General features: G+C 39.1%; 1 protein-coding gene across 9 annotated transcripts in view; it reads left to right on the top strand.

Annotated features, from left to right (window-relative positions):
- The window catches only part of ABLIM2 (actin binding LIM protein family member 2), a 140,855-nt gene that overhangs the window by 77,499 nt on the left and 45,149 nt on the right, over positions 1-18,207 (top strand). For all 9 annotated transcript variants that reach the window (XM_029960349.1, XM_029960332.1, XM_029960338.1 and 6 more), the window contains exons 7-9: positions 7,926-8,013; positions 11,129-11,187; positions 14,938-15,015. In XM_029960349.1, coding sequence (XP_029816209.1) covers positions 7,926-8,013; positions 11,129-11,187; positions 14,938-15,015 — 225 coding nt within the window. The remainder of the gene's footprint in view (positions 1-7,925; positions 8,014-11,128; positions 11,188-14,937; positions 15,016-18,207) is intronic.

The following is an 18,207-nucleotide window of genomic DNA, read 5'->3' on the forward strand; positions in this document are numbered from 1 at the left end:
CCTTAGCTTGGCCAAAGTCAGGCATTTGCTTACAGTAATTGTGAATTTTCCTTCATAAATCAATGCAGTGACTGATTGGGCTATTTAAAATCAAAATACTGTATCTCATTCAAGAACTTTATTAAATTTCATAAAGATAAGTATCTGGAGTTTCTTTTTATACCTGTGTTTCATTATCAGTTTCCTGTACATTTCTGGCACCTAATAAAAAGCACAGTTCATTCACATAATGGTTTAATATCCCAGTAAAAACAAATCATTTGGGGAATGAATTAAGAAGTATAAACAGGATGAATTAAATATCCACTAAAGGAGTTTAGTGGTTTTCCACATTTTTTGATGTATATACTTTAAAAAAAAATTCCCAGTGAAAGTACATGCTTCTCAATATTGGATTTAAATGACAGATAATGAAGCAGATGTGAAATGATGGATAATGGGACTGGAACAGATTCTTAAGGAAGTCATCCATAGAGCACAAAAGGTGGCAGTCCCCAGGAGCAAGAAATCAGACAAGGAAGGCAAGAGACCAGCATGGCTTAGTAGGGAACTGCTGGTCAAACTAAAGGGAAAGAAGGAAATGCATGGACAGTTGAAGCTAGGACAGGTGACCTGGGAAGAGAGGAAGTTTGGTTGTGTAGGGATGATTGAGGAAGGCGGGGGCAAAGCTGGAACTGGACCTGTCAAGGGATGCAAAGCAGAGCAGGAAGGATTTCTACGGGTATGTTAACCAGAAAGGGAAGGTCAAAGAAAGTTTACCCCCCACCCCCCTGGATAAACAATGCTGGAAAACTGGTAGCAGCAGATGAGGAAGAAGGCTGATGTACTCAACAACTTTCTTGCCTCAGTATTCAATGGCAGTCTCTCTTCCCACACCTCTTCAGTGGATGGACAGCAGATGGGGACTGGGGTAGCAAAATACTTCCCACTGTAAGTAAATATCCAGTTCATGACCACCTGAGGAACCAGAATGTACATAAGTCTGTGGGACCCAATGAGATGCATCCCAGAGTCCTGAGGGAATTGGCTGATGCAGTTGCCAAGCCACTCTCCATGATATTTGAAAAGTTGTGGCAGTCAGGTGAAGTTCCAAGTGACTGAAAAAAGAGAAACATTGTACCCGTCTTTAAAAAGGACAGAAAGGAGTTCCCTGGGAACTCCTGACCTGTCAGCCTCACCTCTGTGCCTGGGAAGATCATGGAACAGATCCTCCTAGCAGCTGTGCTAAGGCACATGGAAGTCAAGGAGGTGATTTCAGATAGCCAACATGACTTCACAAGGAGAAAGTCCTGCCTGATCAACCTGGTGGCCTTCTACAGTGGAGTGACTACATCAGTGGACAAGGGAAGGGCTACACAAGTCCTTTATTCTGGATTTCTGTAAAGTCTTTGACATGGTCCCCCACAACAACATTCTCTCTAAATTGGAGAGAGGTGGATTTGATGGATGGATAAGGAATTGGTTGGAGGCCGATCCAGAGGGTAGCGGTCAACAGCTCAGAGTCCCCATGGACGTCAGAGACAAGAGGTGTCCCTCAGGGGTCTGTATTGGATCAAGTGTTATTTAATATCTTCATTAATGACATATGCAGAGGGATTGAGTGCACCCTCAGCAGATTTGCAGATGACACCATGTTGAGTAGAGCTGTTGACACACCTGAAGGAAGGGACCTGGATAAGCTCAAGAAGTAGATTGCTGGGAGCCTCGTGAGGTTTGACAAGACTAAGTGCAAGGTTCTACATCTGGGTTGGGGCAACCCCCAGTATCAACACAGGCTGGAGGTGAACAGATCAAGTGCAGCCCTGCTGAGAAGGACTTGGGGATGCTGGTGAATGAGAGGATGGACATGAGCCAGCCATGTGTTTTTGCAGCCCAGAAAACCAGTTGTGTCCTGGACTGCACCCAAAGCAACGTGGGCAGCAGGCTGAGGGAGGGGATTCTGCCCCTCTACTCCACTCTCATGAGACCCCGCCTGGAGTGCTGCATCCAGGTCTGGGGGCCCCAGCACAGGAAGGAAATTGACCTGTTGGAGCAAGTCCAGAGGAGGACCAAGATAATCAGATGGATGGAGCACCTCTTCTACAAGGAAAGGCTGAGAGAGATGGGGTTGTTCAGCCTGGAAAAGAGAAGGCTTAGGGGTGACCTGATTGTGGCCTTCCAGTACCTTAAGGGAGTCTACAAGAAACATGGAGAGGGACTTACTACAAGAACTTGTAGTGACAGGACAAGAGGTAATGGTTTTAAACTGAGAGTAGATTTAGATTAGATTTTAGGAATAAATTTGTTACTATGAGCATGATGAGGCACTGGAACAGGTTTTCCAAGGAGTTGTGAATACGCCGTTCCTGGAAGTGTTCAAGGCCACGTTAGATCTGAGCAACCTGGTCTAGTGGAAAGTGTCCCTGCTTATGACAGGGTTTGGAACTTGATGATCTTTAAGGTTCCTTGAACCTAAACCATTCTATGATTCTATGAACTTCTGTTACCCAGGGTTAACATGTTTTTATCCCCAAATCTACTCATATGAATCTGTGGACATTAGCTGAAAGTGGTAGCAAGTTCATTTATCAAGAAGGTATATGTCATGTTCTGTTTTAGTATGATGTATATATATCAAACACATTTTGATTTATTGTAATTTCTGAATTAAATTATCAGTGCTTGGAAAATGCATATGGGGTATGGTGGTCAGTTGGCTAAACTTGTACCCATCCCTTCAGTGTTTAAGTATTTTTTCCCCTTCCCATCCCAAACAAATAGTAACTCTCCTCTGCTTAAACAGCAGCAGTCAAGTCATATGTCTTTTTTAAGACCTGTAATCCTTCATTTCAGATTGAGAAGCTGCCTGTTAGAGAGGCTTATTGATTGTTGGTGGAGTTGTGCTTTATTCTGTTTCCCTTTGCTTGAACAGGTGGTTGTCTGGTGATGACACAACTCTCCAACAAATTTGTTCCGTGTGAAAAGCTTTTAACTAAGAATGCTTTATTCCCACAGTCTTCTGTGGGCTTTGTTTCTGGGTCATGCAGCTGCACCATGCCTTGGCATACCCCCGGCTCAGTGTTTTGTAGGCTGTTTTCCATTATGTCTATTCAGGATAGGATACAGTTAGAACTTCATTTGGAGATTTTGGAGCATGAGGTTGGCAGGATTTGGACCTACCTCAACAGATAACACTTAGTGGTAATAATGCACTATTACAGTAACTGTATTGTCTTATACACTTAAAATGGAAAATATGCTTTGATATGACTGAATGATTGCAGCTGTCTAACCTTTTCTTACTTCCACAAACTCTTTACTCCCAGCAATAGACATTGGGTACCACTATACATTTCTATAAAAAAATAGATATTTTTTTTTTAATTGTTACTACTTTTTATTTTCACGGTAAAGAGTTTACTGATAACTTTTCTTTCTCGGGAAAAGAACCAGATAGTTATGAGTTTATTTAACATATTACATGATTTTATGTACTTTTATCTTCCCTTTACTAACTACTTTATTGAGTAATGCAGTGAGGTAGGATGTACTTAGGCTCAGTGATGAGAGAGTCATCAGAAATCTTGAGTCTTCTTTCCAGGACTCAGCTCACGCTCTGAGCTTTAGGCTGCTCTGGTTTAATCCCTCATGTGTCAATCTATAAGCAGTTGCCGCTCATCAACTGCAGTAAAAAATTCCATCAATCACACTCCTAGAAATGGCCAGAGAGAGGTCAGACAAGCAGTGTTATTATGATAGAGTTACAATTATTATGCATATCATCCTTTATATATTCTACCACTTCATCAATTCTTGCAGCCATGGCCAGAGAATGAGCAGAGGTTTTCGCTGAGCTGTCTGCAATAATGTAGTGTATTTTTCCCGAGTGATGACAGCTAATTTAAAACTCAACCTTAACTAGTTAAGGTTATTCCTTTTGGTATGAATTACTCTGGTTTTGCTAGCATTGCACATTTTCCAGGCCTGGTGATCATACTGCTCTGAAGACTTTTGGATAACACCCCTTACTGTCTTCAAATTGTTCTTTGAATGATGTGATTCACATTTGTCACATCAGGTTTATTCTCATTTTATCCAGTTCAAGCACTCAGGTTATGAGAAATGAAAAAAGGTAGTTGTATGTACTTAGTTGCAGAGCTTTTTGGTCCTGTTTTAAGTGGAGCATCATGAGTTTATCTGTCGATGTGCTATGGGACAGGTGACAACACTGGTGGTCCCCATGCTCAGGGCATGGACTGTGGAGATCTTGGCTCCCCTGGGAGAACATTCCTTACACTGCCTTGATAATGCTAATGATCTAGCCCAGAAGTCTTTGCCTACTCTGCAGGGGAGACTTCACATTCAAAGAGGTGTCTCATATGTAAAGAAGTAATTCATAATACTTTATCTCAGACTGTTGAGGAGTGTTTTGGCTCCACCTTTAAATTACGCAGTAAGACTGCAACTCCATGATTGTGGAGAGCTGGTGCAGAGTCAGTTGAAGAGAAATTAAATTGTTGATAATGTACTGTGTTGCTAAGGGCATGCTTTGCTATTCAGGTCTGAGGAAATCTCAGTTGAGAATTAATCTTCAAATTAATCTTCATAATAATACTGTTTTCACATGTGGATGCCTGGGCACAAAGACTTGCTGCAGTCTTGAAGCAAATGTAGGACATTGAGAAGGTTTCTTACAATCTGCAGCTTGAGCCATAGGAGATCTTTCAGAGAGGAGTGTGGCTTCTTCTGTGCTATGTGTGTGATGGTATTTTATTAAACACTGAGACAACAATCTGTTAAACTAAGCAATCAAACTGTGCAAAGAAGAAGTAACCATATGGTTAGAAACTTGTTTGCTGCATTGAATTACCTCACATAAATATAACCAGGAAAAGAAAAAATAATGAGGCCATTATTACAACTAAACTGCAAACATAAAACAGTTGCTGCCCTAAGTTTATAAGATGTCTGGGTTCTGCTGGAGCTGATTGTTCATCCATGAGGTGAAGCCTCTGAAATTGAAGAGAAAGAAGAAAGGGGCATTGATGAAAGCCTCCTTGGTATGTACCCAAGGGAGTGTATGATTCACACCCAAGTTCTAGGTTTGAATATAATATATGATATCTAATCAGGCTAACTGTATAAACATATCAAGACATGGTATTAGTTAATTCCTGCAACTTCCTAGCCTCAGATTCAGCTAACACCTCTCATTTAGAAAGATAGAGTGAATTATTTTAAATACTTCCAAGTGATGAAGAATCTGCCATGTCTTGTCTTCTGTGCTTTGATTAGAAGGAGGACAAAATAAAAAAAGAGTGACAACGAAAGCCACTGTCAGTGCTTAGACTTGAAGAAAATTTTTGAGTTTGTTCCATTTTAATTTAGAGGTAATTATGCAAAATCCGTTGGAGTTATCCTGCTGTGATCATCAGCAAAAGGATCACTACACCTTTCTCCCTTAATTTTTCTGTTATTATTGTGTCTAATTTATAGAAGAGGTCTCTCTGTGCCATTCTACAGCTAGTTGATATTACTGACTACGCAGAGTGAATTAAACTTATGTATTTGGTTGTACTGTTAAATTTGGGGAAATAGATTTTGTTCTACCATGCATCCAGGTTACCTGAGAATGTATTCTGGCAGTTTATTTTAGCAAAGTAATTGAATTCCCCTAGAGAGTGTTAGCCTGGGAATTGTATCAGCCGTGCTAAATCGGTTGAATTATTGAGGCTGGGCATTGCATTAGCAATGCTTGTGCACTACAGACCTTCCAAGGGAAATGATATTTCTTTTCAGCTTGATATTCCAAACATAGGTTTATCTGGTGATACTTAAATACCCTTCTGTGACTAAACACCTGCGCTTGGGCAAGCAGTTGTAAACCTGAGGTTTAAGTCCAGTACTGATAGTTCATGGTCTGATACTTTAAAGGTGTCATCACAGTTAGTAGTGACCATCTTCCATGTCTAAAGTTACAAAAATCACTCTGAAGTCTGCACAAATGACACCATAAAAAGAATGAACTGGAGCAAGGCTGTTTTCGAAATAGCAATTCTGATGTGATGTGTTGCTCTTCTTTATTGCTAATTTAAAATGCTGCAGCCGGGTTTCAGGAGTGAATCAAGTGAGCACTGATGAAGTAAAACCAGAGATTCTTTAACCTAAATTTACTGCACTCCTATGATTGATATCGTGAACAGCAAAATAGCTCCCAGACACAGACTACATTCTATAATATAAATGCCTCTGAAAGCTTTGACATCCAGTCAGTGAGAAAGAGTAAGACAAATCATCCTTATATTAACAGGGTTAAATTTGCAGATTAATGGAAGAGGGATTTACAGTGCAGTGCTGTGGAGCATATTTACATCCTGAAGACAGTGGGGCAATACTTCACAGTAGTTTCTTAAAGACATACACAGTCCTAGCAGCACTCTCAACCCCTTTCAGATATGAGACATTCTACATTGACCAAAATGTGCTTATTTTTAACGTCAGGATAATTTCTATGGAAGTCAGACTTAGCTTAACCTTAAGTTAAACCTAGTTTATTAAGTTTGCTAAGCTTTAGAGTTACTTGGTCTCCTGGCTTTTGTTTTTAATGGAAGTGGCACTGACCTTAAGCCATTTAAACCATGGCTAGCACAGAAGAGTGTGGGGTCAAAGAGGAGAAAGGAGATGCCAAGATTTGGCTTTCAGCTCTGTAGGGATTTGGAAGAGTGAGGAGTGCTGGAAACATGTGCAACAGCCAACTTTGGGCTGTTGAACTCTGTTTTGTAGGTGTCATCTGAAAGATGGGATAGGATTGTGGTTTGGAGGGACTGGCCAGTGCTTTTCACTCAGAAGAATACTATTTTTGTCACTGGCTCAAGCCAATATTACCTTATGATGATGCTGTCCTTGCCTGTGGGAACCAGAGCCAACACGTTTGCCCACAGTCACCCATAGAGTTGAATTTTGGCCAAGCTACCAAAATTGAGTCCTGCATAAATCTCTTGATCCAAGAATCTTGGGGTTTTTTTGTTTTGTTTTGTTTTTCCTGATAGTCATTTGAGGTTAACTTCACCCTCATCTGTGTTACATATTGATGTTCTGACATAAAAAGGCCCTTGTTCCTTTGCAGCAGGTAGATGCCTCATTTTGAAAAACACAATGAGGTCAGTGGTTAAACACTTTAAATTAACAGGATTATAAGGTAATTGGGAATTTAAATATATGAAAATTGGTGAGTTACTAAGCTGTTCTTAACAATTGAGGGCTCAGTCCTGTTCTCATTCCAGTCAGTGAAAATGGTACTATTAAATTATGTGAATTAATCTCAGAGCCACTGGCAAAGCTCTTGTCTTGACTGCATGAGGGCGTCAGTGCACCGTACCCCAAAGTGTCAGCTCTGAACTTACAGTCCTGTAGAAACACCACACACATCCCTCATGGAAACCCTTTAGTACCTGCAAGACCCTTCCAAAGCAGCTACAAACATTGCTTGCACAAGATGGTTCTTGCTGAGCATTAAGATTATATATTCAGTTGAATCAGGATGAATTTATGATTGAGTTGCAAATCAGTGCTCAAGGTTATGACCCCCCAACTTCCTTGTGCAGGTAAGTTCTAAGCTGCCCCGCACTTGGTGCACGGAATGGTTGTTTACACCAAAATGTACTCACTATATAAATTCACTCCCATTCTGTAAATTCAGAAACTTAACTATTGCACATGAACTTTTTTTTGTGTGTATGTGTAGGCAGGACCCTAATTACATTTTAAATCACAAATTGTCTAGAATAAAAAATTGGCATTGTGGTTGTAGGAGATTGTTGAACTAATTGTCATTAACTGGTTTACGCTAATTAGTCATAATCAAGAGGATGAAAGAAAACCTTCTCATAGTGAAACTGCTACATTGATCGATATGCTTAATCATCTCTACCCTTTTTTCCAAACAGGCAGGAGAAAAACATTATCACCCAACCTGCGCACGATGTGTCAGGTGCAATCAGATGTTTGCAGAAGGAGAAGAAATGTATCTTCAAGGTAAAAACAAACAAACAAAAAATAAAATAGTTACACTGGGCCCCTTACCCACACCTGCTAGCATGACTGAGCTGTTTTGCACTTATTCTCACTTCATAACTACCAAAGAAAGCAAAGAGTGCAATATGTAGGCTAAGGAAAAGCAAAAGCAAACCCTTGTTGACTCTTACCTATTACTTTTTTCTCAGTTCAAATCCAGTAGCAAGTGTGAATCATAGAAAGAATGATCCGGTTGAAAGTTAACACACATGGATAAGAGCAGGTTTCCTAAAGCTGCTGTTGCCATCCAAAGAGCAGTTCTGTACTCATTGCCCACTTGGGTAGGAAGAGAAAATCTGAAGGTCCTTATCTGCGTTCCCCTCAGACCTCAGAGGGTGGAAAAGAGGTGGAAAAGTGCCCTCAGAGGGTGGAGAGGAGGATGCCATGGCACTGAAGCCCTTGCCACACAATGTGCCTGTACCTTATGCAGCCATAAGGTTGCCCAGGAGAAATGCTATGTTTCTTGTCAGGGACTTTCAGTGGTAATAGTGAAGGACTTGCACAGTAAAGTATGCAAGGGAAAAAAGTGTTATTTAGAATAGATATGAGCTAAAATCCTTCATATGTAGCAACTGTACTAACTTGATCAAAGAAAACTGACTACACAGTTAAATACAGGGTCAAACACCAGAGAAGATGAAGGCTTTTGCATATGTCTTTGACTGGCATTATCTTTTCAAAGGAAAATGGAAAAGAGAAACTCGGTAGGATGTGGGAACTGCAAGGCTGGGGTATTATCCTAAAATAACATACTTGCCCAGATCTGTATTAACAACTTCACAGTTGTCCACAGTTTTCTAGAAGTGTACTTTGAAATCTTTCCTTAAGCTGGAAAAGTTAGACTTTATTTAAAACACAACAGTGGTCTCAGTAAGATCTATTTATAATTCACTATGTTATTGAAAATGACAATTCTATTGCCACTTTGGTTTGCAACAAGAACTAGCTCATTAAAGGACATAATGATCCTTGTTTGTGCTCATGGATTCTCCCTCAGGAGCCAGAAAATGCTGTGGCTCTCCCAATTGCAAAGCAGCTTAGCAGTACTAAGATCCCATGCCAAATCAATGCTTTAAAAAAGTATATCAAACTACAAATTTGTTTTTAGATTTCAAACCCTTTGAAACCCATTTGCAAGTCAATCTTCTTTTTAAGTTCAGTTTGTTACAGGGGAGGATATTTGTTAAGTTTTGTGCTGATTATTAGTTCAAATAACAACAAAGTATGCTCAGGTCCTAATAATTTGGACCCATCTTACTCTATTTTCTGGTGCATGAAATGTTCCTGCTAGCTTACTATCATACACTTTTTACTTCACATAAAGAGCAGTTTCCATTAGAAACTGATGGTAATGCCATGAAAGATATATGATTAGTTTTTTGGACTGCCTTACCTGATGTGTTAGATAATAAAAAAATGTCAGAGTTTTATAACTTGTTCTTCATCCTCTTAATAAACTACTGTAAAATTCCTTCAGGTGTTGCATGTTCCTTAGCAGAAAGTGTCAGTGGTTATCCAACAGATGACTTCTGGGTGAAAGGACTCTTTCTCTTCTGTGTGACAAAGTTTCCCAGCCAGTGTTGTTTGACTACAAACAGGAGTAATTTTATTAAAAAACAAACAAAAAAAGATTATCTAAATACTTACTAAATCCATTGGAAAGATTTGCATCAGTTTATGGGAAATACGGGGCAAGTTCAGACCCGCTGCAACTGGAAGACAACTTAGCATTAAATTTAGAGGTGTTTTAAATATATTTCTTAGTGGTTCAGTACCAAAAAACTTCAGTAACTTCAGTAAACATAATTTATCTGGTACTTATACTCTTATACTGCAAGAGTCTGAGTTCATCTAGGTTATTTTTGTGAAATAAATTCTAATGATCTCCATCTGTCTTCTGGGAAATAGACTTTCTGTTTCTATCTTGTTTCCAAAATCCACTAGTTAGCAAACTATCAAACTGCTGTGAAAACAAAACATTTCCAATAACTTTGGTGCTCTCCACCCAGGATAAACATTAAATATTTATTACACAAAAGTTCTCAATTTCCCATTTAGTCGGACAGAATTTGCAGTGCATTCCCATTATTTAACTGTTCTGAGCTTTAGTTTGTGGCTTGTCTGAACTGACTGGCATAAAGATAAAGGTTCCTTCTTACTATTAAAATTTACAAATAATTATTTTATTTTATATCATTCTACACATTCTGCTTCCACTGAACACTTAAGTTTTGAACACTCTCTTCAGCTTTTTAAAATATGTTTTATCCTTAGTGACCACTGCAAAACTATTAAGTTTCTATCTGACACTCAAAGTTTACTTATATCTCTTCATAATCCTCTTTCATGCAATACTTACATTCAGTAGAGAATTGGATCATTCTCCATTTCCTGCTTCCTCCAGGATGGATATGGCCCTGAATTTGTTCCTTAGTATTTAATTAACGAGCGACAAACATATAGAAGTGCAAGATCAGAACAGTGACGGAGTCAGAAAGACAGACTGGATTTTCAGCTAGGGTTACATGCTGCAATGCTATTCCATCCCATCACAATGTCCTACTTTGTATGACCTGGGCCAGACTATTATGAGAATATGGATAATAAGAGTGCAGAAAATTCTAGCTATATATAAGGGAAAAAACTACCATGAGAGTGAAGCAGGTTGCCCAGAGATGCTGTGGGATCTCCATCCTTGGAGATATGCAGAACCCAGCTGGACACAGCCCTTCCTGCTGCAATGGAACCTACCCTGAGCAGGAGGTTGGACTGGAAGAACTCCAGAGATCCCATATCACACTTTTTAGGACTCAGGTTTTGATGTTGATCTCCCATATTGAAACATACATAGCTTTCTGAAGTGCTCCTTATCTTTTAAATGTATGTGATCAGGCTTACTGGTATTGAGAGGGTGCCAGTTTTAGCTTTGAAAGTATCCATGCATTAGCAGGGGAAATAGTCAGTATACGGTGTCTTAGAAAACCTTATAGGAGGGTTTAATAAGGTTCTTATTTTGAACTTTTTAAGATTCTTATTGGGGAACTGAATTAAGCAGATCTTTAAATTTTCTTTCCAGGAACATCCATTTGGCATCCAGTTTGTAGACAGGCTGCAAAGGCTGAAGAAAAAAACAAGGTAAAAGACTGTATTTTACCCAGTGTTATTTGTTTGGTATATTATTCTATAAACTTTTTTTGCAGCAGGCATGGAGAGAAGCGTTTGGAATTTTTTTCACAATGGTAATTTTAAATTTTAAAAGACGGGGATCTTGTAGCTTAATATAATGTAGTAATGTAATGTAAATATTCTGCCTTTACTTAGTGATTAAAGCTACAACTTCAGGAGAATGCTGACCTAAGAGTTACATGTATAAGCTGAATAAGAAAAAATATGAAAACACGAAGAAAAAAGATCTAATTTTTAACTTCTGTCTGAGTATGATGTGATCAGTGCATGACCTCTTCTCTTTTTATGTGGCTCTGAACTTAAAAGATCAGAGGGTTTTCACTTTATTTGTTTTTACAAAAAGATCCTTCCTTGGAGTTTCTTTTTTATTATTTGTTTGTAAAATGTTGGCAAGCCAGTCCCAACTTAATTTAATCTCTGGCTTTAAGTACCTCCTTAAGTTGGATGATTTGTGCACCTGTCCATGTGCAAGGGGAAACGGGGGGAGTTCTGGCAACTTGAATTACAAGGTTAGCAGATGAATAAGCTGCCCCTAGGAAATGAAAAATTAATGATCCCTCTGAAGTGGTGGGACTGAGTTATAACTATCTCATTTAATGCGGAGGCTGTGTATGGGGTTTTTTTCACTTCTGATGTTCTCTGATGCTCCAAGTGGTACCCTTGGTATCCTTATTCAGAAAAACTCTGCTCTGGTTCAAGGCTTGGAGGAAGGCACATGGGACAATCTGAACAGCAGGCAGCAGCTATAAAAAGATTGTTTACGAATCTGGTGTGTTAGCAAGTGAAACTTTGACTAAATTACAGTTTGAAAAAAATTTTTTTGGGGGTTTACCCTGAAGGATCTTGGCTATGGTTTTTGTACCCATGTTTTTGGAAAGTGATTGCTCTGGTGTTCTTCATGACAAGCTGTGAATATGAAATAATCTTCCTGAGTATATGTTTGTCTTTGAGTTTATCCTCTTTTTATGGTCTTTCTGCTCCTTATTGAAAAAATAAAGTCAGAAGGAAGGATGCTGTTTCAAAGAGGGTAATAATGAACTTCTCAACATAACTTGTAAACTTTGGAAAGGGGTCTGTTGCTTGAGAAATTTGCTGATCAACCTTGCAGTTTGTTGTTTTCAAGTTATCTTCCTAAGTATAGATATATGCACAGCATGTAATTAAAGTAGGTGATAAAGGCAAAAGGAGTAAGCAGCAGCATGCTCCAAAGCTTTAGAGATGGAATGAAGGGGAAAAAGAAGTTGTGAAAGAGAGTGACAGCATAAAGAAAAATGATGGGAGAGTGAGATTGTAAGCAGAAGGCATGAAGCTGGAAAAGACAGAAGAAATTAAAGCATCAAGAGAAAGTAAGGATTATAAAAAGGCATAAAGGAAAAAGAGGTAGGCGGAAGAAGAAGAAAAATGTGTAGTACGGAGAAAAGAACTAACAGAGGCAATAGAATCAACAGAGTTGTGTTTTTATTGAAAAAGATAGGAGATTATGTTCAGCAAACGTGGACTGGGCATGCTAAAAGAGGTGATCATGCAGAGAATAAAAGATGTGTGAGATGTGGAATGGCTCACATGCAATTCTTTAGCCACCAGGACCCTCCGAGTCCTTCTCCTTCTCCCTTCACCACTCGGTTTGTGGTTGTGATATTGAGGATTGCCCTGACACAGGTGCAGGACCTTGCACTTGGCCTTATTGAACTTCTTGAGGTTTGCATGGCCCCCATCAAGGTCCTTCTGGGTGGCATCTGGATGGCACACCAGCTGGGTGTCCTCTGCAGGTTTGCCAAGGATGCACTCAATCCCACTGTCCCTGTCATGGATGAAGATACTAAGCACTATTGGTCCCAGTACGGACCCTTGGAGGACACCACTTGTTACTAATTTCCACTTGGACAGTGAGCCATTGTTCAGAGGGGTTACTGGAAACGTGCAAGACTCATGCTGGGTTTTCTGGGGGAGGACTCAAAAGTGGGAGACTGGGATGGATCTCACTGGATGCCAGGGAAGCAGCATGTTACAGCCAATGACAGAAGAACCAGGGGAAGACCCAGAACTTGAAAGGGACTTCTGGGGGTCATCCTGTCTAACCTCCCTGCTCAAGCATGGCCACCTAGAGCCAACTGCCCAAGACCATGCCCAGGACACAGAAAGAAGCTCTGAAGCTTTATCTACGGAATCCTGAGCTTAATCCAAAACTGTGATTTGACTTTAACAGGGTTTAAAACATTGGAATAGTGCAGTTTTCTTCAGTTATTTTTCTCCTCTGCATTGGGTTTCCTGTAAGGACATTGTGAAGGAGAATTATGATTTTTATATTACATTAGTGCATTGATGACACTTTCATATAATTTACACAAGTTCTGGAAAACTGAAAAGTGCTTTAACTGTGCAGGAGAAGCATTTAATTACACTGGCCATGTTAAATGATCATCCTGAGAGCAGCCACAAGTATTTCTCAGATATTTCCATGCTTGCTCCCTTGGACCTTCTGAGTGTGTGCAGAGCCTCTGTGCAAGACAACTGAAAATTAGAAGGATGAAATTCCAAAATCCTAGTCAGACATGCCAAAACAATTAAACTGAATGTTTTTTATATGGCTACATATCTCCACATATTGTCTCAAGAGAAGCCACAGGACTATTTGGGCTAAAGAAGGTCAGTAGAAGGATACTCGTGACAATTTAGTTTGTTTGGTCCGTTATCACAAAACAGTACAGATATATTTACATATTGCTCTAAAAGCTAGTAAATACTTCAAAACTGAAGTAGTAGGAAGGATACTACATTGACCTGACAGCTTAATATTGCTAAAATTCTTTTAGGAGTTTGAATAGTTGTAACCTCTGAGTAACAAGTGTCAGCTTTCAGTGAGACAGTAAATTGTGGTCATTCTGAGTGCATGGAAAAATACATACTTTGCAATCAAGGACAGGTTTTTCCATGGATGGGCAAGAAAATTTTCCCAGAATTAACATATCTAGGTAAAAGAGGTTATAAACCCATCAATTTCATAGCAAGATTTGTTTAAACTTCAGTCACGAATGACAGGTCTGTTCACTTGTGGTTAATACAATTGCATCTCACAGCCCTTTGTTATTTAAAAGTAATTATATTTTTCATCATAAAGGAATCTACCAAAAAGAAAGCAAAAAGTGTCACACTGAATGCCAGAATGATTGAAAACAGAGCAAAACTGGTTGAGTATTAAAATTAATCTGGTAGTCTTACAGTCAGTGAAGGAGGGTAGCTATCCTATGGGCTCTCTGATACAGGATGCTCTGCAGGATGTCATGTTTGCTATGAGTGAATGGCACAGTAGCATCACATGTTCCAGACACAATGTAGAATGGTTTGATGGCATAACCTTGGAGTAAAAATGCTGCTACTGTATCATCTTGTAACTTGACCTGTCCCTGGTAGTGCCCAAAGGCTGTCCTCTCACCCCAGAAGTGATCCAGCCTATTTCGTTCTGAAGAAAGGGGAAAAGAAAGTCATGCAATTTTTGCATTTTCAAAAGGTTAATTTGATTGATTGCAAAAGTGTTCTTTTGTATTTAACTTTGTGCCTATATGTTTTGAGCTCTCTATAATATGTCATTTTTGAGTGGTAAAGGTTAAATTAAATTAAATGTCTTTTATGTTCTTTCTGAAGTAACAGTTGCATTATCTTTCTCTCTCCTCTATTTCCTATGTACTTCTCCTACCATAGGAAACAAGGACTTCTTCTGAGAGTATTATTTCTGTACCTGCTTCAAGTACATCAGGTTCCCCAAGCCGTGTGATCTATGTGAGTATTTCATGGTGAAATTCGTTCTGTGGGATGGGGAAAATCCTGTGCTTCCTTCTACAGTTTAGCACGTTGTATGGAAAGTTAGTGTCTCCAAACCACTGCAGTTGGTGATTCCTCTAAAATGGAATTTACTTTCTCAAGTTTAAAATGTTTGAATACTGCATTTGCCATAACAGAATACTGGCAGTTTCCTCTAATTTTTGGTGGTGTATTTATAGCACTTGAATTACAACTAGAGCTGGCTTATACCAAAGCATGCAGAATACCACAATGCTTTCTAAAAAGAAAAGTTTAAGTAAACAGTACAGCCCACAGGTAGATTACAAGCTTAGATTTGAACACAACTTGTCTGAATTCAGCTTTTGAGCCTGCATCTGATTGCTTATGAAAACACTCATGCGTGTGATTGCCGGACTCTGGCCTTGCCAAATGCCAGTCCCTAACCTCAGAGGAGCTTTGACGTGTTTATGGTTTAAGAAGTGCTGGCTCTGGAAAGCCCAGAGAGAGAATTCAAAATAACAGGTATTGTAAAATCTTATGATGAGTCTTTTTTCAATAAAAGATCAAAATTGCTGTAGGTAATGTTCATGGCCAAATTCTCAACAATAGGTAAAAACTATCTACAAGTGTGGCATGATCCCTACAAATATCTCTTGAAGAGCTTCAGTATTTCAGGACATTTCTATGTTCTGGCCAAGTATCCCTTTGGTAGATGGATTGTTCTCATCAGTTAGGGCCATATGCTGAGAAAATTGCTAGAGATGCAATTGCCTTCCAGAGAGGTAATTTTACAAATATTGAGGGCTTTTATCTACTACACTAGGACAAGCAAAAAAATGCCTTGGATCTTCTCCCTTCAAGTAAAAGTTATTTTGAATGCCATATAACCTTTATCTGAGCAAGACTGAACTCAAAGTGGAAGAACTGCCCCTTATCTAATGCTCGTTAGTGTTTCTGAGCTCCAGTGCTGGTGAATACCAGTAGTATACTCCAGTAAAAAAATGTCATTGTGAAGACAATTCATTGTGCTGGGAGCCTATTATCATGTAAGCACTTCTTTTGGCCAGATGATCTCTGTTTCTCCAGCCATGAACCATCTCATTGTTTTTATCAGCATGACCATTCTTCTAAGATTTATGTGTTTTTAGTGACAGTTGTCTGACTGTAGGATGGTACTATTTTTCTTCATGTTTGTGATTACAGTTTTAAATACACTTCACAGGCTGTTAAAAGTCAAGGACTTGTTTTGGAAGGCTATCATTAAATCAGCACGCAACTCTAATATTTGTTACTGTAATATACAGCTGCGACTATGAAAGAATAAAGTTGTCTAGCAAATATGAGTCAATTGGAAAAAAAGATTCCCCAGAGGAGAACAAGTTCTTGCTCTATCTGTCTTGTCTCTGCTTAATTTTCAAAGCTGTGAGATTGATTAAATCCAATTTTGGCTTTCACAAATAGGAAAGTAAAAAGAATTAAAAACATGTTAATGAATTCTGTATTACTAAAATGGTTCCTTGGCTTTTCTACATCTGCTTTCTCTTACAGGAATGTTATGATGTACAGGCATGTTCAAGATTTGTCTTGTGTGCTTTTGTGATTGGTTTTGCCAAACATAAATTCATGCTTCCACTGAAAGGAAGGTCCTACACACTATGTAGCCCTGTCCCTCTTTGGCCATGTCTTCTCATCTCCTCTTTGGTGCTAGTACTAGTGGGTACACAGAGGTGTGATCAGTCAAATTTGAGACCAGACTGAGCTAAAAAATAACCCAGGAAAAACCCCCAGACAACAAAAAGAGGTTAAAAAAAAAGAACCAGTTGTCTACATGTCTTCTAGTGCTAACGTAGGAGGCAGAGTTGGATGGTGCACTCAGGACAGCATCTTTCAGCAGGAGCATAGATTTAGGTCACTAAAACCCATAGTAAAACTGTGCCTTGCCAACTGGTGAACTCTGTGAAGTACTGTGTTGGACAAAAGGGAATCTAGGGAAAACAGTTAAAGCTTAGGAACTGTGAATTTGTCGTGCTCACACTTTCAAAGGCATCAAGTCAGAGCAATGCAGTCGTTCTGAACAACATCCCATCTCAGGGCAGGCGTGTTTCTGGGTCACAGCTGAGTTGTCATCTAAGAAGAAGAAAAGTGTATTTCAACTGGATCTGAATGTGGTTCATATAGCTGGTTTATTAAAACCATACCACTTTTTCTTCTTCTACTGATAACAGGCTTTGTTATCTTCTTGCACTGAGAGAGGGCACAGGCCAGTGCCTTTTGAAGGTAATACTGGGCGTCTTTTCATGATCTTTAGTGATGGCTTCATTATATCCAGGCTGAAAGTTGCCCTAGTGCTGACATGCCCTCAGAGCCCCTAAATACCACTTAAAAATTAGTTGATTTCTAAATTATACCATTAAATAAGATTTAAATAAAAGTCCTGCTTTATACTTTACTAAATTTTATTAAGAGAGAGTTAGGTGCTCCAACTTAATATATCCAGCTGGAAGGTTTAGGTTAGTTTACATGTCTGTGTTGTATGTTCTCTTATACAAGGAGTAGAAATCACACTATTTTTATACAGATCATATTCACAATTATACAATTGTAAAATTACATATTCCAAATGAAAAAGATACTCTAAACTTAGAGCATGGTTTTAACAGAATCCAAAATACCAGATTATTGAAGAACTGGCTTAAAGCCTCTAAGCTGTAATTTGAGCCTTCCTTAGCAGATTTGAATTCCACTCACATAATTGAAAGTAGGTGAAACAAATAAAATAAAAACACAGTGTAGATTGAATGTCTGGTGAATTGAGTGTTTGGAAAACAACTGTATCGCTAAGGTGTTTTTTCATCCAAATTTGCCTACATCTTTATATCTAAACTGAAAGGTATTACATAGCTACATAAATTTTACTCCTGACAGTTCTAAAGTCTAGTGGGAAGTTGCACATCTACATGGAGAGATGGAGGCAAACAGCCTGTAATTCACATTTAAATATTCCCAGTTCTGAACTTCTTTGGACTCACCAGAATAATACTCACAAGCCTGGATACCTTAAAAATGAAATCACAGCCTCCTTGGCCTTTCTTCTAGGTACAATGCTGCCAAAGTGTTCCTGGAACAGATGTGATGGACAGACTCATTACCTTTGCATTACCTGTCTCTCCATCAGAGCTTGCCACTGGC

This window comes from Manacus vitellinus, unplaced genomic scaffold (assembly GCF_001715985.3).
Source record: "Manacus vitellinus isolate BGI_N305 unplaced genomic scaffold, ASM171598v3 scaffold_0_pilon, whole genome shotgun sequence".
NCBI lineage: Eukaryota > Metazoa > Chordata > Aves > Passeriformes > Pipridae > Manacus > Manacus vitellinus.